The 26,553-nt window shown below is 39.0% G+C and overlaps 1 protein-coding gene across 1 annotated transcript in view; it reads left to right on the forward strand.

The window, feature by feature from the left end:
* Positions 1-24,140, forward strand: part of LOC114665035 (protein lin-28 homolog A-like) — a 79,465-nt gene extending 55,325 nt beyond the window's left edge. Inside the window, exons 3-4 of the mRNA XM_028819397.2 lie at positions 3,437-3,621; positions 17,861-24,140. Of these exons, the coding sequence (XP_028675230.1) occupies positions 3,437-3,621; positions 17,861-18,083 (408 nt within the window). The 3' untranslated portion in view covers positions 18,084-24,140. The remainder of the gene's footprint in view (positions 1-3,436; positions 3,622-17,860) is intronic.
* Positions 24,141-26,553: the final 2,413 nt, after the last annotated feature.

Consider the following 26,553-nt stretch of genomic DNA (forward strand, 5'->3'; position numbering starts at 1 on the left):
AGATCATTCAAAATACAGAAGCACATTTGGAATTCAAGCAGCCGAGAAGGGCTCGTGTCACTCCTCTTTTTAGATCACTACATTGGTTTCCTGTAGCAGCACATATTAAGATCAATTCCTTGATGCTTTCCTACAGAATAGTCAATGGTTCAGCACCTATGTACACAGAGACACAGGTGAGGTCCTAGGCTCCTTCTCAACCACTCAAGTCTGCGATGAACAGTGTCTGGTGATGCCACCTCCTTGTGGTATCAAATCTTAGACCAGTCTCTTTGTGTGTGTATCCTGTAACCTAGGAATTGTAACTCACTTGAATTTTGTTCTGGGCTGTTCACTTGTGATGGTCAATTTTTAACCTTGTCCTGTAACTTTTGTTCCAAAGAAATCCTCCAGGCGGATGTTTACTGGATTATGTTGACCTCTTTTATAAATCGCTTTTATTAAAAGTATCTGCTAAGCAAGTAAATGTAAATATAGTTTCAACATACCACCTTTGAAAAAAGCCAGCAGACCCATGAAAGGGATGAGAGAGAGGCCTTCAATTCAAAAGCTTATCAACTGAACATGCCACCTGTTGTTTCACAAAATTTTGCCAAAAATACCCAATTGCATCTGACATTTGGATCATGCAACACTAGTAATTTGATTTTTTTTTTTTCATAAGAGGTTTTGATTTTGTTTGCTGCGGTTCAGGTTGAGTCACCATTGAAGCTCATTGTATCAGGGAATATGATTTACTCTATGAAAACATGAGATTAAAAGGTTTGAACAGATTTTAAAATAAAATACTATCAGGTGAAGCATTCTTTTAAATTCTGGTGGCTGTGCATTTCTATATTAGGCACATAACAGTAATATGGATATGATTGACATAGAGTTTTCACAATTAAGTATTTAGTAACAGTGATGCTACATGTATGAAAGTCTAAGAGGGCGAAATGCAAACCTGGTATTCAAGTTGATAGGAAAATATGTGCCTTGCTTCAACAGAGCTTTACAGATCAGGCTTTGTTTGAAAAGGCTGCGCTTTGAAGCTGTTCTACCAAACCTGAACCTGGTTTCTCATTAAAGTGATGTTTGAAAATGGCAGTGGCAGACAATGAATAATCAAAATGTATATGTTACGGCCAAAACCCGAAATTGGCCAAAGCGGGAAATGGCCAATGTCGCTGTAAATTGACCGGCCAATGTCCGATCTTTTCCTCGATTTCGGGATTTGGCCAGCCAGTTTGCGAAATGGCATGGGGCGATCGGCCAAAGTCAGAAGGAAAAAGGTATGAGCAGCGATTTGTTGCGCACTTAGTAGTGCAATTGCGTTGAGTGTAGCCTTGGCGGCTCACGTTCAGAAAGCAGACGCCTCTTGGTTGTTTCACAATAATTAAGATCAGGTATATAAGTAGATTTCACATTTCTGTTATTTTAGCAATAAAATAGTGACTTAACATCAGGGACCTATTTTATTGAACTTAAGGTAAGTGTTTGGGCGAGGGGAAGGCCGTCTCAAGTGGCGTCCGCTTTGCTGAATAAGACCCGCCTTGAGCATTTTCTCATGCAGAATGGAAAACTCACTTCTGAATCTGCATCTGAAAATTTTTAAGCATCTTCTCACCTTGAGCGGACAGTCTTACATCAGCACATCGGATTTTGACCAGGGAGTTCTCGCCACTTCACGAAATGGCTGGCCAAAGTAGCATATATGCTGGCCATTTCTAGTACTTCGGACTTTGGCCACGTCTCGCGGCCAAAGTGCGAAATGGCCTGTCAATTCGGGAACTGGCTGAACTTGACAGCCTTTGCTGGAAGTGTCTATTCTGCTTTTTCTCACCTCTTGCGAGTGAGACACAGAGTGGCTAAAGAGGAGGTGGTGGGCCAATGCGGTTTTCATGTGCAGTGGGAACTTATTGAGTTGTCATTTATGATGTCACACCCATCATTTCTCTTCACGTGCATTGTGGGAGAAACACAAAGTCGCACTTCATTTGCTGTTTGATCTACAAAGAAAGCAATTAACGGTAGTTTTGTTTTTTTTGTGATCATGAAAATACAAATGTGCTAAGCAGGTGTCTTATCACTTTGAATCCAATGTAAACCCTGAATGCTTTTTTGCCAAGTTGATTATATTTGTTTTTGTTTTAAATACTAAAATCAAGTCAGAGGCTAGCACTGTGTCGCACATCTGTGAATTCTGGTAACCGTTACGTCCAAATTGTTCTCCTGGGACCAACTGTTTTAAAAGGGTGTTCATGTGATGAATTTCCCATGGGGAGGCTCATATTTCCCATACCACTTATAAAACGCTACTTCTCAAAGTAATGCTTTGTTATGTCCATTCTCCCACTGCTGCTATGATTTTTGTACATTTGTCCAATACCTTTGTCCGAGGCAACTTATAAAGCAAGGATGTGTTACATCTGTTTATGGGTATTTTGTACAACTGGAGCACAGAGGAGGTAGGAATTCTACCATAGAACCTTAGCCACAACCACACACTGCCTGCCTGTTAAAAAAAATAACATCTAAGTATCCAGCGCCATAGGGACACTGTCATATATCCAGAGTCCAGTGAAAATCTTAGCGAGTAGAACTGCCTTACCTCAAATTCTCAAACACACCTTATATATTCCATACTGAAAATACTCTGTTTTCAAAGCTGCACCCTTCAAGAGAAACTCTACCACAGGGGATGTTCCATTATACCAAATAAGTAGGGTTGGAAAAACGCATTTGTGCTCAATCATCCGTGTCCCCTTCAACAACAAACGTCACATTTATGAGATGACTCTTGGTATTAAACCTACAAAATGGACGCATTAGTAGCTAGTGTATGCATGCCTTTTGCTCTTGAGGACAGCAAACAATTGGTCAGCTGTACATTATTAGGTTCAGAAGATCCACATGGCTAGCTTTTGCTCGCACTGCTGCACCGAGAGGTGTGTGGGTATAAGTAAGGAGCCAGCAGTGGTGGGACCATGAGTTTTGTCATAGCTGTAGCCCTCCTCCATTGTTGTGTAGCCACACTGCTTGCTGATGACAGCGTGCAGCCCTTGTTTATTGGCAAAAAAAAAAAAAAAAACACATGAATTCTGATGTGACCGTTCTCATTCAAGTCAAATTGGATATTTATCTGATTTACAACCTCATATGAATGCGACTCAAATCTGATTTAATAAGATCGAATTTCAGTGTCCACACAGTCATCAAAACATCAGATTTGTGTCACACTAATGCAAAAATTGAATTTGACTCACTTCAGCCTAGTAATGTGAAACCAGCCTTAAGTCTCCAATCGCACATGGCAGACACAATGTGAGATGGAGAGACCACTCTCTAGTGTTTGGAATGTTTGACTAACTGATGTCTTCTATGATCCCAGTCATTGCTTAGTTCTCTCTGCCTATCCCATCATGGAATAAATGCTGTACCTTTTTCTCTGCAGAGCAAACTACATATGGAAGGTTTCCGCAGCCTGAAGGAAGGAGAGGCAGTCGAGTTTACTTTTAAGAAGTCAACCAAAGGATTAGAGTCTCTACGAGTGACTGGGCCTGGTGGAGCCTTCTGCGTGGGAAGTGAACGAAGACCCAAAGGAAAGGGCATCCAGAAACGACGTTCCAAGGGAGACAGGCAAGTAGGCCAGAAGAGACATGTTGTCTATGATGTTCTTGCATAATTCAAGAAGTATCAATGCCAATTGATTTTTTCATGCAATGCATCAAGTTTGTGGAAGTCTCTTATCATAATGCATTTCTGCTAGAATCCTTGAAACCTTTTCCAGTCTGTTGTTTTTGTTATACATTATCTTGTAATCTCCTAGCTTTCTCTAGTGCTTTGCATTCCATTCAAAGAACACATGATTAGTGGTGGTCAAATAACTGGCTAGTAAAGTATGTCATTTTATTTGCTTTTCGACAAGGTAGAATGGTTTTGACTTTTTCCATTTATTTATTTGTTTGGCGGTACCCTTTTGTTTGTCAATAGGATTTTCTGTGGAAGCTGCTACACAACAAAGCAGGAGTCATATACACTGCCTGGCCAAAAAAAAAATAGTCACCACCTGGATTTAACTAAGCAAATAGGTACGAGCCTCCTATTAGATAATTACTGCATGGGCGATTATCTTTCAGCTGGCAACAAGTTATTTAACCCCAACTGGTGCAATGAGTTGCTTCTCATTTCTTAAACAACCATGTCGAAAGACACATCTCGTGGTTGTGGAAAAGATGTTAGTCTGTTTGAGAAGGGTCAAATCATTGGCATGCATCAAGCAGAGAAAACATCTAAGGAGATTGCAGAAACTACTAAAATCGGGTTAAGAACCGTCCAACGCATTATTAAAAACTGGAAGGATAGTGGGGACCCATCGTCTTCAAAGAAGAAATGTAGCCGTAAAAAAATCCTGAATGATCGTGATTGTCGATCACTTAAGCGTTTGGTGAAATCAAATCGAAGAAAAACAACAGTAGAACTCAGGTCTATGTTTAACTCTTTTAGGGATAATTTTTTTTTCGTTTCTTTTCCCCCCAGGGCTGAATATTTTTCTAAAAACTAACTTTTTTTAAAAAAAGATCACAAAGCAATTGAAATCAACAAAAAATATTTACTTTTGACAAATGTTACTGTCTTGCATGTTGTATGAGCCTGCATACTCTATGATTTCACATACATATCACATACATGTTACACAGCAAAGTCCTGCAAAGTCTGATCTCGCTCAAAGCAGCCAATTTCAGTCATTGCCACATTACACTGCTTACAATATGTGTTTCTTTGGTGCCTACTTTTCAATTGTCTGTTGCTGCACTTTCTCACATATACTGTTAGTGTGTACTGTAGAGAGACAAGTCACCCATTTGCCATCGTGCCATGCCACTGCCACCAAGTTATCCGCCCGCATAAAAACCGTATTGTCGCCTCTTTTGATCTTCAGCCTGTCTGGCTTCATGTGTCTCCTGTTCACCCTCACTGTGCCACAAGCTCCAATTCCTCTGCTCTGTAGCTCCATGAACAATTCTGGGCATGTATAAAAATTGTCCAAATGTACACAACATGACCCAAATGTTCATAGCCCTGAAGCAGCTCCAGCACAACCTGACTTGTCAAGGGACAGTTCTCTCTTTGAAAGAAATACTTTCCTGTATATGTAATTACTTTCAGGCAGAAACCGGTGTTTGCTTCTGCCAGTACAAAATCCTTTATGCCATACTTTGTGGGCTTGTCTGGCATATATTTGCAGAAAAAAAGGTGTCCCTTTTATTTTATCATAGATTCATGCACAGACAAATCACAGCCAGGCTGATAAAATTGTTTCTATGTTGGTTCCACAATGTCAAGCAGGGGCTGAACTTTATGCATGGCATTATATAGCCTGGCTCACCCCATGGGATTTGCTTCTGTTTATTACAGAAGTGAATAAAACTTTGTAGCATCACGTACCTATCATCACGCTGCATAACCTGTCCAAAGCCACCAGGGGACAAAGCACGTTTGGACCAATGCTCCTTGAAGTTATATCACCAGTTCTGTCCCATCTCTATTTGTAATGCCACAGCGCACTTCATCTTGTCTTTTGTTGTGGGTTTCCACTTTGAAAAACGAGAATGCAACGCAAGTGCAGCCCGCGATTCAAAAAATTTCTCTGCCTACCTGTTTGTCTCGTCTGACAGTAGCTGAAAAGCAGCATCAGGAGAGAGCAGCCTGAAGTAGTTCAGCAGCTGGTGATCTGTCATGTCCAACAGCAAGCCATGTCGTCTTGTGAAGTCACGGATCAATGTCTGTGTATTCCTCCCACGCGAACCTTGCCGTAGATGCATCGGCTGCGCGAATTCGCTCAGCTGGCAGCAGATCAGCTGGCGCCGCATCGGCTGGTGTCCGATCAGCTGATGCCAGCTTCTCACTCTCTTGCTCGATTCCTGATCACTGTCAATAAAATCCGATTCTGAAAAATCAGAGTCCGACTCCACGATAATGCGCAAAACATTGTCTGCCAAGTGTTTTCTTTTCTGCACTCGCTTCGCTCCCTTGTGACATGTCGATGCCATCTTGCCATTGTTTACATTTCGCAACTCACGCACACGCAAGGATTGGTTGCTGAGTCAACGAGTCTAGCATTCCTCCAAGCACAGAGAGAATGCCTACGACGTGACAGTGAGTTTTGTAGCCATTGACAGCTGATTGTCGCCCTCTATCCCTGGATGTCGACTTTTGTCGACATTCACCCTCAACCCCTCCTGTCGACAAAAGTCGACATCCGCCCTAAAAGAGTTAATAGTGAAAGTAAGAGCGTTTCCACATGCACAATGCGAAGGGAACTCAAGGTATTGGGACTGAACAGCTGTGTAGCCGTAAGAAAACCACTGATCAGTGAGGCAAACCGGAAAAAAAGGCTTCAATTTGCTAGGGAGCATAAAGATTGGACTCTGGAGCAATGGAAGAAGGTCATGTGATCTGATGAGTCCAGATTTACCCTGTTCCAGAATGATGGGCGCATCAGGGTAAGAAGAGAGGCAGATGAAGTGATGCACCCATCATGCAAGATCTTCGTGAAAAATTGATGCAACACTGGATGGAACTAAATCTTGTGACATTGCAGAAGCTTATCGAAACAATGCCACAATGTGTGCCGTAATCAAAGCTAAAGGTGGTCCAACGAAATATTAGAGTGTGTGACCTTTTTTTTTGGTGGTGACTTTTTTTTTGGCCAGGCAGTGTAAATAAAACCGTTTATTCTAGGTCCCTGGTGACATTCCTTTGTGAAAATGTTAAAATACAAGTTTACGTGAAAACTTTGTAATGTATTAATTGAATTGAATTTTTTACTTGAGCAGAACTCTCTTGACATTCTCCTAGGTAACTGTCACTAATGGCCACATACTGTATGCTAGAATCCCATCACGGGCAAATAGATAGATAGATACTTTATTAATCCCAAGGGGAAATTCACATACTCCAGTAGCAGCATACTGATATAGAACAATATTAAATTAAAGACTGATAACAATGCAGGTATACAGACAGACAATAACTTTGTATAATGTTAACGTCCACCCCCCCGGGTGGAATTGAAGAGTCGCATAGTTTGGGGGAGGAACGATCTCCTCAGTCTGTCAGTGGAGCAGGACATTGACAGCAGTCTGTCGCTGAAGCTGCTCCTCTGTCTGGAGATGATACTGTTTAGTGGATGCAGTGGATTCTCCATAATTGATAGGAGCCTGCTCAGTGCCCGTCGCTCTGCCACGGATGTCAAACTGTCCAGCTCCGTGCCTACAATAGAGCCTGCTTTCCTCACCAATTTATTCAGGTGTGAGGTGCCCTTCTTCTTAATGCTGCCTCCCCAGCACACCACCACATAGAAGAGGGCGCTCGCCACAACCGTCTGGTAGAACATCTGCAGCATCTTATTGCAGATGTTGAAGGACTCCAGTCTTCTAAGGAAGTATAGCCGGCTCTGTCCTCTCTTGCACAGAGAATCAGTATTGGCAGTCCAGTCCAATCTATCATCCAGCTGCACTCCCAGGTATTTATAGGTCTGCACACAGTCACCTCTGGTGATCATGGGGTCCAGGAGGGGCCTGGGCCTCCTAAAATCCACCACCAGCTCCTTGGTTTTGTTGGTGTTCAGGTGTAGGTGGTTTGAGTCGCACCATTTAACAAAGTCCTTGATGAGGTTCCTATACTCCTCCTCCTGCCCACTCCTGATGCAGACCTTGATATCAGTGTTGTCAGCGAACTTTTGCACGTGGCAGGACTCAGTAGTAGCAGTAGCAGTCTGAGTGATTTTCATTGGTGATACTTCTACAGCCATTCTTGAACTTGTTAATCCATTTATAGACATTTCATTGTGGCAAAATTTGGTTTCCATAGTGTGCTGAAAGTTGATGATGAATCTGTGATCTTATCTTTCAGCCTGTGAAAAATGTATAACTGCACAGTGCTCGTCTTTAGTGTGAATGGAAAAGGGAACAGTCCGTATAAAGAGGCCATAAATTAACCAGTCCAGTTTGGATCAGTGTTGCAGTAACTTGGACAAACAAACAAAGCTCTTACAGCCACAGTGTAAAAGAGTTGAACATTACTACAGATAATTTTTGGCTTATCCTTGTTTCATGAAATTTGTGCTACTTTCCACTTCTTTGAGAAAGTATTTGTTAGAAGTAGACAGCATTGTGGTGCACAGGCTTTCTCCATCTGTTATGGAGATAACCTATATTAACCTTCTTGGTGTTATCCTCAAGCATCTCCCGGGCTCTTAAGTCTATGTAAAAATGGTTAAGCCTTAAACTGTACAGTGTTAAGTCTGAATATGAATCGGGACAGTGTTCTGCTGCAATCTACAGTATTAGAAAAAAATAACATCATGCTGAAAGAGTCATGAATGTTTCTGTGTTTTGCAATGCTATGGTAACAAATATTCATGAGTGGGGTGGAACCTTTAAAATGGACAATGGCATTTAAAACAAATAAAATGGTAAAACCAGTTTTAGAACAAACTGAAATCAAGCGATAGTGGTGACAATGTAATCCGGCATTGACACAGATTGTGAAACTGATTAATGCGGCACTGTGGGACTAAACTGCAATGTGATGCCTGGTGAATTCGGTCACATGAAGCTTCAGTGTGGCAAAAAAGTTAAATTGATTGGAGGTGGAAGGACGTAAAAAATGTTATCCCACTTAGTACTGTTGACAATGCAGCACCTGTCAATGTTTGTGTCAGGGGGAATGTGGAAGTCACTAAGCCTTGCTCTGTGGTAGCCTTTAATAACGGAAGGGGCACTTTCATCATGTGGATCAGACTGACATTCCATGCTCTCATGCATAAGTACCAGAAAAAGAATATAAGAAACATGCAAAAAGAAGCCTGCCTTTACGTTCCCGATTGCAACACTGGACTGTGTGTTGGTGACGGTTTCGAAGGATGTGTACGAAATCTGCGTCAGTACATTAGTGAACACTAAGCACAACTTTCCTACTGTATTTATGTGGACGTTTTGGTATTGAAACGTTTCTGTTAGCAACTTTTTTTTTTTTTTCTTGTTAAAGAAGTTACTTTTTTGCTGTTTTTTCTGGGAGTAAACATTGGTAAGGAATCTGCTATGGTCAACGTGGATTTTTTTCTGGGCATTTTGGTTATATTGCTTAGTATTTATTTTTGTGGTATTTTTGTGTTTTCCCAACCAGTATAGGTTTGTGTGACTGTTATATGTGATGGATAGATATTTGCTTCAGAGTTAGTTTCTACCATTTGCTTCAACAGACAAATGACTGCCAGTGGTCTTGTAGTGGAATAACTGGGTTTAAAGCATGGAGGAGTGGGTATGTGTTTTCATATACTGTATAACCACTACATATGTAATTAATACATCATTAATTTTTCTTGCATGCCATTTGCTCACACTGGGTTAGCCAAGTACCATCTCGGAGCTGACTCTGGGTGGTGTCTTCTGGTGCATAGTTGTTGAGATAGCATTGGAGCCCTGCCTAGTGCTTATTTATCTTACAGCTGGAGAGTTGTGCAAAATCAATACAACAATATAGCCATTTAACTAGGCTAAATTAAAAAAGAAATGAATACCGATATTTAAGGAGCTTGATTATGTAAGCAAAAAAGACTCTTCAAACAGGTCTTCTAGGTTTTGCTTTTAAATTTTCAAAAAAAAAAAAGAAAAAACAGTTTTGGTTTTCTTTTTCAGGGGCTCAGTCATTTAATTAATGACAGATGTAGGTGCCTGAGAAAGGTCAAGGGTCAACACTGCCATGGCAACCAGCAAGTAGAGGGTGTGAGGACAGAGGTTGGAGGTCAATAGCTGAAAGATCAGGAACGCACAAAGAGATGCTCCTAACTGCACACACGCTAGAGGATGAAAAAAAGGGAAATGATCAATTGCAAAAAAAAAAAAAAAAAAAAATGGAGGGGGTGTTCTATTGTGTGGAAGAGAGAATGAAAGAGAACAAACACATGAAAGAAAGCCAAAAGAGGACTGCAGTGAGGGCTTAGCATGAAGGCAGATTGGAATTCAAAGCCAGTGTGGGTCTCAATTGGTGCTGTTGAATCATCTGTGAATTATCAGTTTTTAATTTTTTGATTTTGAATACATATTTGTGTAGTACTAAATTATAATACAAAAAATTTCTGAAATGTAGCTAAGCCGTAGTGTTCGTAAGAGATGTAATGATTTACTTCATGAGGAATTAAGCATATAATAAATAAGAATAATTGCATCATATATTTGAAATAATTAAAGGGGTGATTTAGTTTAAATGTTTAAATTCTAAATATTCTCGATTATAATAGAAATATGTTATTTTGCACCCTTTGATGGAGATCCGTAGACGCCAAGGTCCCTAGTAAAGGGTCAAAAATGAAAAATACCCTAATCCTTGACCTCTAAATAGTCTAATATGATAGCCCACATGCTTGTGTCTTAAGTTTATCATTTTTAGCCTTCTGGGAGTGGCTCTTACAAGACTAGGACTACTGACAAAGAGTCAAAAATGAAAATGTTTATCATATTCACGATCATCAGCCTCGAAATATCATATCAATGCTCCATGTGCCTATTTTACCAATTCCCATTTTTTCATAGTTTTGTGAAAAGGAGTACTTTGGCCTCTTGTTTTCTATTTGGGGGGTGGACCTCTGGAATCGGTTGATGTGGAATGCACACATCTTTCTGTTCATTTTTGCTTAAGAGACCAATTGGCTTACACTTTGTCATAAGGGTTTAATTTTCTGCATAAATTCTACTCGTAAAATGTCCAAAAAAATAGTATTTTTCAGGTCTAGGTGGCCAAAAATAGGAAGGAAACACCAAAAAGCTCAACGTCTTCCATAACCATACATGAAGATGCATCGAACAGTATATTGTATGTGGGGGTCTTGTTGTACTGGTGAGTCAGGAGGTGTCAAAAAAAAAAAAAAAAATAGGAGTGATTTCAAAGCGTTCATAAGTCATTTTTATGGACACAATAGAAAATCTCCAAGTAAAGGGCTGTGTCTGTATAAATTATATGACTACTTTACGCTTGCACTTTTATTGTGGTCCCGGCCAGAGTGTCTATGGACAAACATTCTGTCCACTGCCTTTAGTTCAAAATTTCTCACTTTTCATGTATCTACTGAATTCAAATATGCTTAATAGTTGTCCCATCATGCTTCAGTTCTAATTAATTATACTGTGCTCTGTGTGTGTGTGTTCCTTATTCTGAAACCCATGTCCCTTTTTTGACTAATGCCCTTTGTTACAAAAAGGAGTTCTAGGCTGAGATGTCATTTTGTTGTGTTCTTAATGCACTGTCAAAGCTGCTATTTAAAATAGTTTGACTTTCAAATTAGCAAATGAGATTTTAATGTATTGCTGGTGATATTCTTCATCAATGTGAAACAGCAGGTGTGTGTTTGTAAACTGTTGGTCATATGCTGAGGTGGGTCTCCAGATGGTATGCTACTTTATGAATGCACCCTATAATTGGTAACCACTTATCTGAGGCCGTGTCTGTTAGGAAACCAGCATGTGTTATGATTGATCAACGGCATTCATCAAAAAGTAGGAAGAGTGCAGTAGAAACTGTATATGAATCCACATTGTAGTGAAACTAGCTAAAAACTGTTAGAACTGTGTTTGTTTGTTTGGTTTTGACCCTTTTAGTCTCCGCTATAACTCTGGTTTTGAACTTTGGCCCTTGTGTCTTAGACCTAGAACTGCCTATTTGTTTTTCTTCAGTTTTTGACCTTCACTCGTAACTCTGACAATGACACTTCTCTCTGTTTTTTGCTATTTTTAAAAATGTTTTTAACTTCCTAATCCTTTCATTCCACTTTTTCATTTTTTTTTTTTTTTTTTTATTTACCCTCAAGATCAGTGCGTAGGTCTAGCGGTAGGTGACAGGTCTTCCTCCTGTAGAGTGTTCTTGATTTGGCTACAAGTTGTGAAAGGGACTCCTCTTTACCAAGGACAGAATTCTGTCATCCAGAACAGTTATCCTCCATGACTATTCAGACCTTCTTGTGTTGCTGAGCTCACCAGTGCATTTAAGAATGTCCCAAATGGTTTATTTGACCATTCCATGTGTTTTTGCTATCTTTCTAAAGGGTTTGTTTTGTTTTCTCAGCCCACTGAAGGCCTGTTTTTACTTGCATGGACAGCTGTGTGGATCTCATATTGACAGTTCGCAGTGACCGCTTCCATTAGCAAATTCCAGACCTTTTACCTGCTTAATAGTTAATGAATTAATGAGGGGGGACCATAAAAATGTCTGTCATTCCTAAATGGCTCATAAAATATTTTTGGTAAACCCCTTAAATTAAAGCTGACTTGTTGCAAGACCTTGTGGTAAGACAAATGACACTGGGTTTGAGGAGCAGTGTTTCAATGTCTAAGGCCTGGATACTACTAATCTACCAAGCTACAAGTAATGCTGACAAACCACACATTCTCCAGATACAATGGGCCTACAGGATTGTCAGAGTTCTCAAGGTATAAATGGACCAAGTCCTGAAAGATTGAGTACAAAGAGGTTAATGTAATGCAGCCAGGTCTAGGCCCTGGCCACACTACTACAGGTATGTTTTCATTTCAAAATACAGACTTTGGTCTTGGTTTTCACCTTCTGTCCACACTATTTAGTCAACCCACAAACATAAATACTTTTGAAAATGCTCTTCAGAGTTGTATACTTCTGAAAATGCCAGCTTGGGGTTTCAGTGTGGACCGGTGAAAACTGTCTGATTGGTTCTTGCTTATTATCAGGCTCTTCCGTGATGGGTTCTGCTCATTACGATGTCTCATCACTTGATTTGTCACCACTCACAGAATAAAACCACATTCCAACATAGCGAGCCTAGAAGAGTTGCTGTCTGTGGCACATGTTGTGTTGCTTACCTGTATGCACCTAAATGTTGCTTTGTACAGTTAGAATGCTGCATACTGTATGTACACAAAATGCCAGTTTACAGGTTGCTACAATTTTGTGATGAATCTTAAGGTCAGTAGGATTACCACCTCTTCAAGGATTTCTCCACCAGTGTGCACATGCCCAGTGTAGATGAACGTCTGTCATCTGCATCTTCAGTTGTTGTAATGTGAATGGAGATACTTTTTGGAAAAAATGTGAAAATGCTAAGGCAAATGGCAGAGGCCATTTTGGTTTAAAAATGTTCTTAAGTAGTGTGGACATAGCCATAGAAAAAATAAATGATCATTTATCATTTGGTCTTTATTTTCATGCAGATGGAGTGTAAAGTAAAGTTGATTAGATTTTGTGTGGGGTAGGTTTCCACCATTCCACCACCCCTTCCTATAGTTGGCATTGCATAATGACACTTTACTGTAGTTTTCTTTAAAACGGGTTGGGACTGCATACTATTGAATGTTTTAATATTTAGATTTTGTTTGCACACAATGTTTTCAAAAGTACTTCATGTAGGAGTGAAAATACTCAATTTAGTAGTTAAGAGTGCAACAACAAATTGAAATTTTATATGGAGCTGGGATATGTTAAACCTTGCTGGATACAAGATATTAGAGATGTGTGCATTTTATTATTAATTATAAGTAAAGTTTGTTTTCAAAAGATGCACAGTTGCATGGTTAGGAGTGCCAGTGTAAACTTCACAAAGTGTAGGAAGCAGGACTACTTTATATCCAGTCGTGGCTGATTTGTGTGAATTGTGAGCTCAAGAGTTGATTGCAAGTTCAAGTCCTTCATGGGGCAGCCTGCAGCTTTTATGGGCTGAGAAATGTGCAGTGCTTTGAATTATCCTTTACTATACAAAACTGAGTATCTGTCACTCTATCTCCCATTCCTGTGTTGTGTGAAGTATACGTACTGTACATAGTCATTCATACATACATATAGTTATATATATGATTTAACATAACGTGCAGCAGATATTCCTCTTTATTGTCATTTCTCCTTAGCTGTCATTCTGTTTCTGTGTGTATAAATATGTAAAGTGTGTGTGTGTATATAATGTAAAATGTGTATGTGTAAATGGTATATATGTATGTATCCTTGTTAGTAAAACTTTTGTCTATGTATTTGTTGTGTGTAAATGTATTCTGTATACTAGTAGCAATAGAGGCTTCCACTCTCCATTTTGTTTTTCTCGTGGAAAGGATAACACAGGTAGGAACAGAGAAGTTTTTATAAAATACTGAAGACATTAATAGTAACTCGAGTGCTACTCCCCAACCACTGGGGTGGCAATAAGATCACACTTCCAAATGTGTGTGTTTTATTTCATATTACTGTTCTTTCATGAAAGTAACATAGTATACAATCAAGCAGATACAATTTGCAGAGCTTATACAACAGATTACTTTAAAATCAAACTAGAAAGGACACCTGAGGAGTGAAAAGATGCTTCCAAGTATTAATTATAAAAATAAAACCTCATGGCAGTTTTTTAAGGATTATTTTCACTTTTTAGTGAAGATGATTTTTTGTGGACCTCGGGGCCATGAGACCGATCCATCAGTAAAAACCATTTGTCCTTGGGTTGTCTGTAAATAGTCAAGAATTTCTTGTCACTCAGTTAATCAGTGACATATAGCTTTCTTCTTGTGAATACATTTTTATATAAAAAATATATATATATACTGTATATAATCTCAAGATTAATAAGGTATACAGGCTGGACTTTAACCATGATGCTAAAAAAAAGTTGGACATGTTACAACTGTTTGACATTCTAAGAATAGTTTTTTGACTATTAAATGCAAAATTTAACTGTGGTTTTCTCCATTTTTTTCCCCCTTCTCCAGTCTCATCATATTGATCCATTAATAAACGGCATTTTTCGTTTCGTTTATCTGGAAATTTCCAAGAATTTTAGCGCATAACAGACATTTAGCTTTTCAGTATTGATCTATCATATAGTGCCTTTCATATCTATCTAGCTACACAGTAGAACCCGCATTATCTGAGGAAATGTGGACTGAAGCTATGTTGGATAACTGAAAACTTAAAGGAAACTGATGGCCCTGGCCAGTTCAGGTTAAAAATTTATACATATAAGATTTTGCCAGTGTATATGATACAATATTACTTTTGAACCTCTTTTCATACCTTAGTGAATTTAATGTTATTTTAAAAGAAATGAAAATACAGATTACCACTTATTTTTGTGGTACATCATTTATTATATATCTAAATTGTACAATAGTTTTAGGAATTAGTAAAAATTAGTATTTTTGTAGTTACCTTTTAATATGAAGTAAAAAATTAAATGCTAAAAGATAACTGGTTAAAAGTTTAGTATTTATGTGCTCAGTACAGTATTCATGGAAAAGCTTTTGTGAATTTATAGGAAAAGCAGTGCATTACACTTACAGGTTCACTGTGGATAATGTGGGACTGCAGATATTGGGTTTCTACTATATACAGTATCTTTTATCTGTATAATATTCTGTATGCTTGATATAGCTAAACATAGACCAAAAGTTAAACATATTTTATGTGTATGCATTGATGTTAGTGTATGTACAGTGCATATGTTTGTATCTATGTAGGTAGGGTGTGTATGTGTATTATATGTATGTATGTATTATACATGTGTATAGATTATACTTTATTGCTCCCCAAGGAGAAGCTGAAATTTTACAGAAGCTCAAAAAAAAAATAATCTGCCACCCCCATGACACACATAAGAGCTTCTGGCCTGGATTACAGAGAGCGGTTGCTGTCAATAACAAGGTTGTAGGTGTCTGTAAGATAATGTCAGGTTTATATTAAAAGGCAGCAACATCTAAATTCTGTAGAGCAGGCACAGCTTGTAGTTTCCACAAATGGAACCTGCAGATTGATATTTGTTTCCTTCTTTGAACTCCCCAGTATTCAGAATGATTTAGTAATAGGAAGATTTAGAAAATGGAATGGTATGACTATTGGTACAGAGTGAATCATTTCTGTTGCTGAGTCAGCCAGGACAATGTAACTTACTTACCAGTGCAGTAACGTGGACAGATTCAGGCTGCATTTCAGTGTCTGTTTCACAGATTTAGCTTTATCACGTTCTCAATTTTTCGCCATTGCTTATTCACATAATTCTCCAGCACCCCTCTTGCTCGAAAAATCAGTCTAAAGAAACATGTCAATGATTAAAATTTAAAATCTGAAGACAATACGGACAGGATAAGTTCATTAATTGAAGGATATGGAAATGTTATGTTGCTTTTTTTTAAAAAAAAATCTTAAAAATAAAAGCGGGCACTTCTCCAATCCTATATTTTATACCAAAGAGATGATGATCTTTTGAGGGCACAGCACTCATGAAATTCAACAACCGTAGCGTTTCTTTGAATTAGGGCTGGATGAAATTAGTTTTTAAAACTCACAGAATGACTGAAAAGTTAAAGATCTAAAGTGAGTTTGACCAAGGCAGGGTGATGATGTGATTAAATATCATTTCACCTATGGCTTATATAGTGTTAGCTTCTTATTTTTGCAGTCGCAATATAAAGAATGATAAAAGTCCATTGTGAGGTGAGGGAACACACCAGAAAATACAGTTGGTTATTTGTTAGCTGACCTATGCTGCCATCTAGAGGCTGAACATCTTAAACACTGACACATGCAATGGCTTTTGTTCTTTCATATTGTCTGTGCTTTTAAACGTTTTGCATTTGTTATTTTTTTAAATGTCCATTCATTTTGTAACCCAGCTTAATTCAGTCACAGTGCTGCAGGGAGCCAGAAACTGTGGTGAAATAATGTTGTAATCAATTACTTAATCAATGTCATAGTTTTCCCTTTTTCTAAAGGAACTAATAAACCTAGATTTTTATGTTTATCTGTAATCAGACAATTTAATAATACTGTTGGTGGCGACACAGACAGCAAATGATTAATATTATGGCTTATCGAGCATAAGATAACTGTCCAACAAAGTCTTTGTGAAGACTCTGCTTGTTTTTTCTGAGATTTCTCCACAACAAAACCTCCTCATAGTACTGTGTGCATGGCAGGAACAGACCGTAGATGAGATGCTGCTAAATTACATGGACCATAAAAGACTAAATTGCAGAATGTTATTTCTCTATAAAGCAGTTGAGGAAGGAGGTTTGGATTAGTTTGAGATGGTGTAGACAGGATATTATGTTACTCAGAAACCAACTCTTCTTACAACACAAGTAAGCCCGCGATTTGCTAGCAAATTGGAAATCCAAGAATGGCAATCAGTTTCTGTTCCGTCCGATATCTGGATGGATGACATATCATGGAGGGTGGGTGCGTCTGGGTGGGAAGCCGCTGGGTTAGAGTCTGTGACCGTTATGTGATCTATATTACTGGCACAGTGGATTAGAGCAAGTGTAGCTCACAGGTTGTGTTGTTTGGGTGCCATGTACTGACTCTGGGAAGCCGCCGCGTTTGACTCTGGGGCGGGTGCCACCGCGTTTTGGGACGCCGCTGCGTTTGACTCTGGACTCTGGGGCGGGCGACAAACTGAATGACCGTTATGTGATCTACATTACTGGCACAGTGGATTAGAGCAAGTCTAGTTTACAGGTGGCGGGCTCGTTGCAGTGCGCGTGACATCCGGTGTACAACCTTCTCGTCCATATTACTAACCTTTCTGTGGCTGTGTCATTAGCTATGGGTGGGCTCGTTGCAGTGCGCGTGCGCTTTGATGTGCCCTGCGTCCATAAACTTCTGTTAGTAAAATGGATACTGTTTTGAGGTGTGCTGGTCACATAGGTTATAACTTACATCTTAAAGGGTGGTGGTGGTGGTTCATAGAAAATGAACATGCGAGATCATTTTTATAAGTGATAACAGATTATTGTACTTTATAAACTTTTTATTAACAATATAAATATAGTATTGTTACTAAAGTGCAGTGTTTTAATTTCCCTCTCTCTTACAGGTGTTACAACTGTGGTGGACTGGACCATCATGCAAAGGAGTGTAAACTTCCACCCCAACCAAAAAAGTGTCACTTCTGCCAGAGTATTTCTCACATGGTAGCCAGCTGCCCAGTCAAAGCACAACAATCATCGCCCAGCTCTCAGGGAAAGCTCACCTCCTCCATTAAGGGCGAGGAGGGCAATCAAGGCACTGCACCGCTGCCACCAGAGAGTTCTCAGTGAAAGGAAGAAATGTGTCCTGGAGAAGGAGGCTGCTCAAAATTACTGAATAAAATGAGAAGTGCAGGCCAGCATCAGAGACAACCTAACCCACTCCCAAAGGTTACCTGTTAATCATGAGATGCCTTTGTAACTCTCAGGTGTTTTTGTTTTGTTTTGTTTTGTTTTTTTGTTTTTTTTTTTTTTAAAGAGTATTTTAAAAAAAGATGTAATAGTTTGAAAGCTTTCCCATTTTATTTGCTAAGCGATTACCAATAACATGAACATGGATTAATATTAGAATGTAAATTAACTCTAGGTCATAACGAGCATGTGATCTTGGAACAGAAGGATACAGAAAACTGACAATGTGACCTGCTGTTCCTTATGTTTCTATTAAGAGCAAAAAAGAAAACCAAAATAGCATTAACCACTTAAGACTATCAGTTTTATTTCAGCTCTATAGTGCCGATTTCTACCAACAGTTAAAAATGATCTTTGACAGTGGAAATGTTCACCTTTTGCACTGTAGTATGATCAGTCAAGATAGACATATGATCAAGGGTGGATGGTTATTTTTTTAAGAGTTGTAGCATTTAGGTACCCAAACTAATAACAGGCATGTTACAAACCGGGCATTTGTTTAAGATCTATAATTGGGCATTTTATCTGCCGAAGTGAATGTACTCAGTCATCTGGGCTAAAGCGTAGTAGGTAGGATCTCCATACATACTTTTTTTTTTTTACATTTTTTTTTTTTTAAAAAAACAAATGGAACATTTTGACTTTAGAAAAGCATATTTGACTACGGGTGCTTGAAGATTTCATTTAAGGCAATGCCTTTGTTGACTAATTTATTTTCCTAATTCTCTGCACATTTACAAAGCATTATTTCAATAGAGTGGCCTGTGCTAATTATGTTTACACTATTAATACTAATGCAGAAGATTGAGTGAGAGTTGGGACAGATATCCTCCAAACCTATAAACAGAAGTTGTACACTACTTCTTTGTATGGTGTTTAAAGAAACAAAAAGTGCATAGCTTGTAGCTGGCCATATAAAATGGATATACCGGTGTCCAAGCCAGCATAGATAAATCCACATTGTGAAGGTTCATACTGATCAATGATGTGATCAACTCTGACTCTACTCTCCACAAAATTATAAGCCCCATTAAAAGCTCCTATCCTGCAGAATCATTGTGAGGATGAACATCCGACCATAATGCTGCATCATATAGATGCATCTTTGGGGGTGGGGGAGCTGGAAAGGTAAGATGATTCATTCTGATATCCCAAATCTGTAAAGACGAGGATTGTGTTTTAAAAGAATCCGAATGAGATGGACATTAAGAATGTAATTGGAGCTGCTCTGATCTTGCAGTTTCCTTCACGGCACCAAATCTCTAACTCTTTATCAAGTTGGACAGTTGAACTTTGTTGGAGTGTTGCCTCGGTCATCTTGATTTGCCCAAAATAATGAATGAAGAACAATTTGTGTTGTTTCTTCCACTTTGCTATATTTTAATACTGCTGTTGTTTAATCCTAGATATCCCCCTTATTTTATCGGCATGGAAGATATCATTTTACCATTTTTTATAGTGGTCTTGTTTTAACTGCATTATTACTCAATCTATGGACTTTGTTGGTAAGACTTGGAATATTTCATAATAGCTTCGAGGGTGTTAAATTATATAACATTACATTGGGGTGCCTGCGTGAGCTCCTCACTGACACATCCCACTTACTAGACTTAGGGTACCAAAAAGTGAAGTCCAGATTTTAAACAGTATTTCTATGAGATCTGCCTAACCTCAAAAACTGAGGAAGGTATGTGTCTGCTTTTATGTGAGTATTAATGTGATGCTACTTGGCGCTCATTGTGTGTGTAAGATTTACTTTTAATATAAATCTGTTCTGTATTTTTGTATATTTAAAAAGCAAGAGAGGAAAAATAATCCATAATGTGTCTCAGGAAATCAAAACCCAAAACTCAGGGATACTTTCAATCAGGTGAATTTTTATAGTGCATTTTGAAATCACATTTAACCTGCCCATATGCTACACTGTGTGACTGACAAAGTGTGTTTATGTCCCGAAAAGTGTTTTGAATTTGAAACCATTTTCAACATGGTAAACTGTACGTGGTTGTTGGAATAGGACCAAATCGGAACTTGAACCCTAAAATTTGTGTAATGATTGAAGACTAAAGAATTGGAAGTAAAGCAAGATAAGAAGTTAGTGGCTGGTCAGTTAAATAAACAGTGTGGTGCCAAGATGCTTTGTAATGACAAAGAGCCGTAGTCTCATCAAATACAAAATGTCATCTGTGTGAAGCTGTTAGCAGACTGTATTGTCTTGAGCCACCCATTCCAAGACGCGAATCAGTATCCCAAATATGCACGTGTGGTGCTTTTTAAATGGTGTATCCTCCCAGAAAACGTTTTCCATGTGGCAGAGGTGCATTCTGTTTTTTGCAAAGTGCCATAGTCTGATTCTATTTGAGCGAGTTCTTGGTTGTTGGTCTGCCCTGAAGTATTAGTCCATATAAACCTATGCATAAATTGGCATAAACCACCTCCAATATTCATCTTGGTGCCATGTGTGCACTACGTGTTTATATGTTGCCCTTGTCAAACTAATTTTGTGGCTTGCTTGAAAAAGGAACATCTAAACACTTCCAAATTGAACAGAAAATGAAATAACGATTTGGCATAAAATAGATGCTCATACAAGATGGGGAGGGTACAACATGAGGAGCTTTCCCTACATGTTCGCAAATTATGAAGCAATCCTTCTTTAATTTTCTTATAATAATGTGAAGATTGGCAACAAAAATCTCAACTCTGATACCTTCCAGATTTCTTGTCTGCTTTACATCCAGGGGCCTGGCAGCAATATGGTTAGAAGATATTGTCCAGTGTGGCTGAATTTTTTGGAATATCTGCAGGTTTTTACTGTTTGTGTGCTTATGTATTTATGTATGTAATATGTGTACACAAACAGTTATATTAATATATAATTGTGAGTATTGTTGCACTCTTGTATATTGCTCTTGTACAGATACTGTTTTTTTGTATATTTCCTGTACGTATTCTATAGTTTGGGGGTACACCGTTGGTAGTGTAGTTGCCAACAGCAGGGCATGGAAGATCAATGTGCATTTCCTAATGATCGGGTCCTGTTGAAGGAAAACACTGAACAATCTGGAGAGACTCATTTATAGGACAATGCCTGTAGCGTCGTCTTCAGAGATCTGCAGGCATACTGCATTTAGAGGTGTGCATTGCAATCTACAAAACTATCACATCCTACACGCTTTCTTAGTTGGATTCTTATGACAATGTTAACACGTTGAACGCTTTAGACTAGACGGACATGTGGCCAAACAGGCCAGAAGTAATTTCAAACAATCCCACGTTGCTACCTGACTTTGAGGTAATGGTAGCTTTTTGTTTATTTATTTCGTAATTTAAAAAAAAGAAAGAAAGCTTGGTGAAGTGAGGTCTTCATCTTGCCTTTTGTTAATATTGTGTATACTAAGAAATGTAGGATGTAAGAATGTGTTGGTATAGAGTGTAAAATTGACATTAGTATTGCTGTAATTTATGGATTTTTAAATCTGACTTAATGAATCAACAGCAGCCTGCCCTGCTGTGTGTAGTATTGTGTAATGGTGGTGGGTTGATTTTTATTCTAGGAAATTCAAAGCAATCTATACAAATCTACCTCAGGAGATATTTTGGACACGGACAATGTAACTGAAATACTAAGGAGCTGTTTCTTTGTCTTTCATTGTATCCAGTGAAGCATTGTCCATTTATGTATGTACTGTGGTTGATAGTGTGTGTGTGTGCGAGTGTGTGTGCCTTTTTTTTTTTTTTTGCCACTCCCCCATGCCCCACTTTGTGTTTAGTGTTTTCCAAACATGATAGTGTAAGACTTATCATGCAGAAGACATCAATGGACAAACTGTCTATGACCCCTAAAATGGGCAGTTGTGTATTTCTTATGCAAGTATAGGCACAATAACGAGCACAGATGCGCTACGTGATATGGCAGACTTCTCCCGCTGTCACTTCAAGCTGATCTTGTTCCAAAGTGCATTAAGCCTTTCAAATAACCGTGCCATTGAATGTAAGGTCCGTCACATCCAGTTGATTTGATTTCTGCTAGTGTCCATTTGCCTGTTAGGCTTTTGTAAAAGAGGTGACCAGGGGTGGTGGTGTCCCTTCCAGTCCCAACCAGAGGCCTAACTTAAAAGAACGATGTGACACGTGTCTACAGTTATCAAAGAAGTGTTCTCTGCATTTGCCATTATGTGACGCCAGAAATGTGACACTCTTACTTCTGTAAATTAAAGATCATCATTAATTATGAAGGCATTAACCAAGAAGACAGCAAGTCCCACTTTGCTTTATATGCTGTAATGACTTGCACATCCACAAGTATGCCATCATTTATATTTTTTTTGCTTTGAGTCTGATGTAGTCTAATAATTTGGCATACTTTTTCCTCTTTGGTTCTTTCCAGGTTTCTCTCACGTTTGTTAATTTCTTAGTCGCAAAAGCCTTTTTTCATTTCTGCACTTTCAAGTGCTTGGCTTATCCCTTCACAGCAGCCTCCCAAATATTTGATCCCAATGACAACTTCCAACTTAATGTTAAATGCCTAAAGTTTAACTAGACATGGTGGATGATTAGTTTCACTGGAAAGATTTTATTTTTTTTCTGATTGTGTTTTACTTGTCTAAAAGACCAAATGTGGGATGTCGCTCTGGCAAAACTGACCATTTTAAGAAAGTACTGCGATTATATTTAAAATCTGTGCAATTTTCCCTGTTAGAATGGCTAAATTAATGTTAAGACGCCTCAAAAGCAAACTGATGTTCAATGGGCAAAAACACAATCATCAAAATGTTGACACACATGAGGACGTGTCTCCTTCCTCTCACGGTCTCCTCAGTTGGTGTGTTTGTAGCTCCTCTTTCTTGGACTTTGTGTTCACAAATGGGGTTATGGGGGCGGGTGGGGGGGGGGGGGTGTTACTTAGTTTAGCAGAAATGTGCGCTGGATAACGAGTGTGGCTGGCAACTTTTAAAAGCCCTTTGCAGGCAAATCCCTAGGCTTAACATTAAGAAGGGGCACCCAGTTAGGATGCCAAAAGCACACAGTCGCCATAAAAGTGCAAGGATTGAAAAACTGCTTGAAAATTGACAGGCTATGATTGTAAGTGGTGTGCAATGTGATACAGAGGGGAGACTGCTGGGGATATGTTATTGTGTGTATCTAACCCCCCGCAACTTTGGAAGAGGTGATCCCACCTCCCTGAAAGAAGAACTTGCATTGTTTTAAACTTTCTGCTCAACATTTATACTGGTACCTAAAAAAACAAAAAAGCGAGTGCCATTTTATCCCCTCTCGTGCGCATTTCACACCTTTTTAAATTTAATGTATCTTATTTTTTACTATGCTCAGGGTGATGTGTTAAGCACAATTTAGAAGCCTAACTTGCACAGAGTGACGCTTGTTGGATGAATGTATGTGTGCGAATGTGGGAATGCACATGTCTTATTTTATTTTAATTCATTTTTCATTGCGAAATTGTGTATGTGTTACAGGTGTAAAATACCAAATTTGAATTCATGATTGTACCGCCTAAAAGTGACTAACGAATGTAACTCTGTTTACTGCTAGAAACCAAAGTTTCACAAGAGGAACTCTCCCTGAAGGAGATTTCCTGGTTTTTATAAATAAATATATATATATATATAATCTATTTTTATTTTCCTTTGTAATTATTCCGTAGCCAATCAGAATGGGTTTTGTGACTGTGTTTGAAAATTTTGTTTCATTTTATGTATCCATTACAAACCCAGCTGTTACCAAGTTGTTTCATACTCTTGCATCAAAACATGTTCTCTCAAGTAAATAAAGTCTGTTATTAAACTGTTGGGCCTTTTTGTCATTGACTTGTCATTTTTAGATGTGAACAGTTCACTTCTTACAGGTCTCTATTGAGTAACTGCACCGGTAGACTCACTTCACACCCCCTGAAGACTTGAGTGTCTGCATAGGTATTTTTTGGTATGAATTTCTCCATCTTGACTAGGATTGTGTGGTATTTACCACACTTTTGTGTCCTGGTTTTGTAAAAAGGTAAGAAACAGTTGATTTGGAAAGTATCCAGACCACTTCACATTCGATGTGCTTTATTGTGTTGGACTTTTAATTTTAAATGGATACATTTGCCATTTTTGCCAATCAGTCTATACTCACTGACCCATAACAACAAAGTGAAAACATGTTTTCGTAAAGGTTTGCAAATATATTAAAAACTCACTGATATCTTTCACTTAAGCATTCTGACTCTTAATTCATCATTTTGTAAAAGCCTCTTGCAGTAAATATAGCTTTTAAGTCTTCTTGGGAAAGTGACAACAAGCTTTGCACACCTGGACTTGGGCAGTTTATCCCATTCTTCCTGACAGATCTTATCAAGCTCCTTTTAGATTGGATTGGAATTGTTTGTAAACTGCCATCTTCAGGTCTCTCCACAGATGTCCCATGAAGTTTAAGTTATGGCTTTGTCTGGGCCACTAAGGACAGTTGGGAGACTTGTCCCAAAGCCCCTACAGTGTTGTCTTGGCTGTATGCTTTAGGCCATCGTCGTGCTGAAAGGTGAACTGTCACCCTAGTCTGAGGAAATAATAGTGAGAGCCATGTCCGTATACTCTGAAAAACATCTGCACCATTCTCGATGGCTGTGAGACCCCACTAGGGCTGTGCTTTGTCTCCTATTCATTTGTGATTTTCATAAGACGTCAAAGCATAGCTGAGGAAGGGAGGCTGTCCAGTCCGGTGGCCTTAGAATTTCATTGCTGCTTTTTGCAGATGATGTGGCCCTGTTGGTTTCACTGGACTGTGAATTCCAGCATGCATTGAGAAGGTTTGCAATAGAGTGTGAAGCAGCAGGGATGAGATTCTGCATCAAATCTGAGGCTATTCTCCTCGGTTGGAAAAATGTGGACTGTCCTCTCTGAGTGAGAGATGAGTTACTGTCTCAGGTGGAGGAGTACTTCAGGGTCTTGTTCATGAATGATGAGAAAAGGGTAGGTTAGTGCAGTTATGTGTTTGCCATACCAATCCATAATGATGAAGAAGGAGCTGAGCTAGAAAAGGCAAAGCTCTCAATTTATCAGCTGATCTACATCCCTACCCTTACCTGTGGTCAGGTGCTTTGGGTAATGACCAAAAGGATGTGATTGTGAGTACAAGTGGCTGAAATGAGCTTTCTTTGGCAGGTGTCTGGGCTCTCCCTTAGAGTGAGAAGCACAGCCACCCAGGAGAGGCTTGGAGTAGGGTCACTGATCGTCCACACTGAGTGGGGCCAATTGATGCGATTTGGGCCTCTGACTCTGATGCCTCCCTGTGGAGGTTTTACTGACACAACCACCTGGGAAGATATCTCCTAGATGGCCTTGGGATACTACAGTATGAGTTGGCAAGGGTGGCTGGGAAATGGGCATATAAGCCTCACTGCAAAGACAGTTGTCTCCACTAAATACAGTCTTGGATAAGTGGTAGAAAATGAATGAATAAATGCACATTTTTCCTGTGTCAATGGCATGAATGTTGTTGGTCATGAAATATAACTGTTTCATAAAATGTTTTGCACAACAAAGTTTCACTGCAAATTGCTAGCTCATCTCTATTAGTGAATATACTGAAGTCCTGATTGCTACCCAAAACATTAAAATAGAGTTCAGTATCAAGACTTTAGATGAACTGTTTGGTACGAAAAATGTTGTGTTCTCCAGACAAGTGTTCAGCTTGGTGCACAGTCCTACCTACCAACAGCCATGACACATGCTGCTCTAAGGATATAATATCCAAAAATATTGTTTAGATTGCTCTTCCATCCATTTAGTCCCCAGCAAATCCAGTGCTTGTCAGTCCCAAAGGAGATATGGGTCCCATTGTTAAGGATGACTCAACACTAATCTTCAGCAGTCCAGATGTGATCAGCAATGGTAAACATTGATTGGAAGATGTTGTAACTGATGCTATCACCCAAGTCTACAATTTATTAATTGTTGGTATATAATCTGAGGTGTTAATTAGATATCCATGGAGATTACTCCATCCCTATAGTGGGTGAAAACATTTGTAGCAAACGCTGTAACTGTCAGTTAACCCAAACCAGAAGTAATTTTGAAGAGTAGCACTCCTGGTCCTCCCAGATCCTTCCTAGCAGACATGAGAAACATCTGTATAACCATCATGTCTTATACTACAGCCAACCAAGAGCTTTTCTTAAGGGCACCTATTTGACCTCACTCAGTTTAGAAGGCACCATGTTGGAGGAATGATTTCCACTGCTGCCTCACGGATCTGTCATCCTGGATTTAAACTCTGTGCCATGTCATTTTTCATATGGTTCTTCTTTGGGTATGTTGGTGTTATCCTGCCTCTCAAAGACATGTTAGGTTAA

This window comes from Erpetoichthys calabaricus, chromosome 14, assembly GCF_900747795.2.
Source record: "Erpetoichthys calabaricus chromosome 14, fErpCal1.3, whole genome shotgun sequence".
NCBI lineage: Eukaryota > Metazoa > Chordata > Cladistia > Polypteriformes > Polypteridae > Erpetoichthys > Erpetoichthys calabaricus.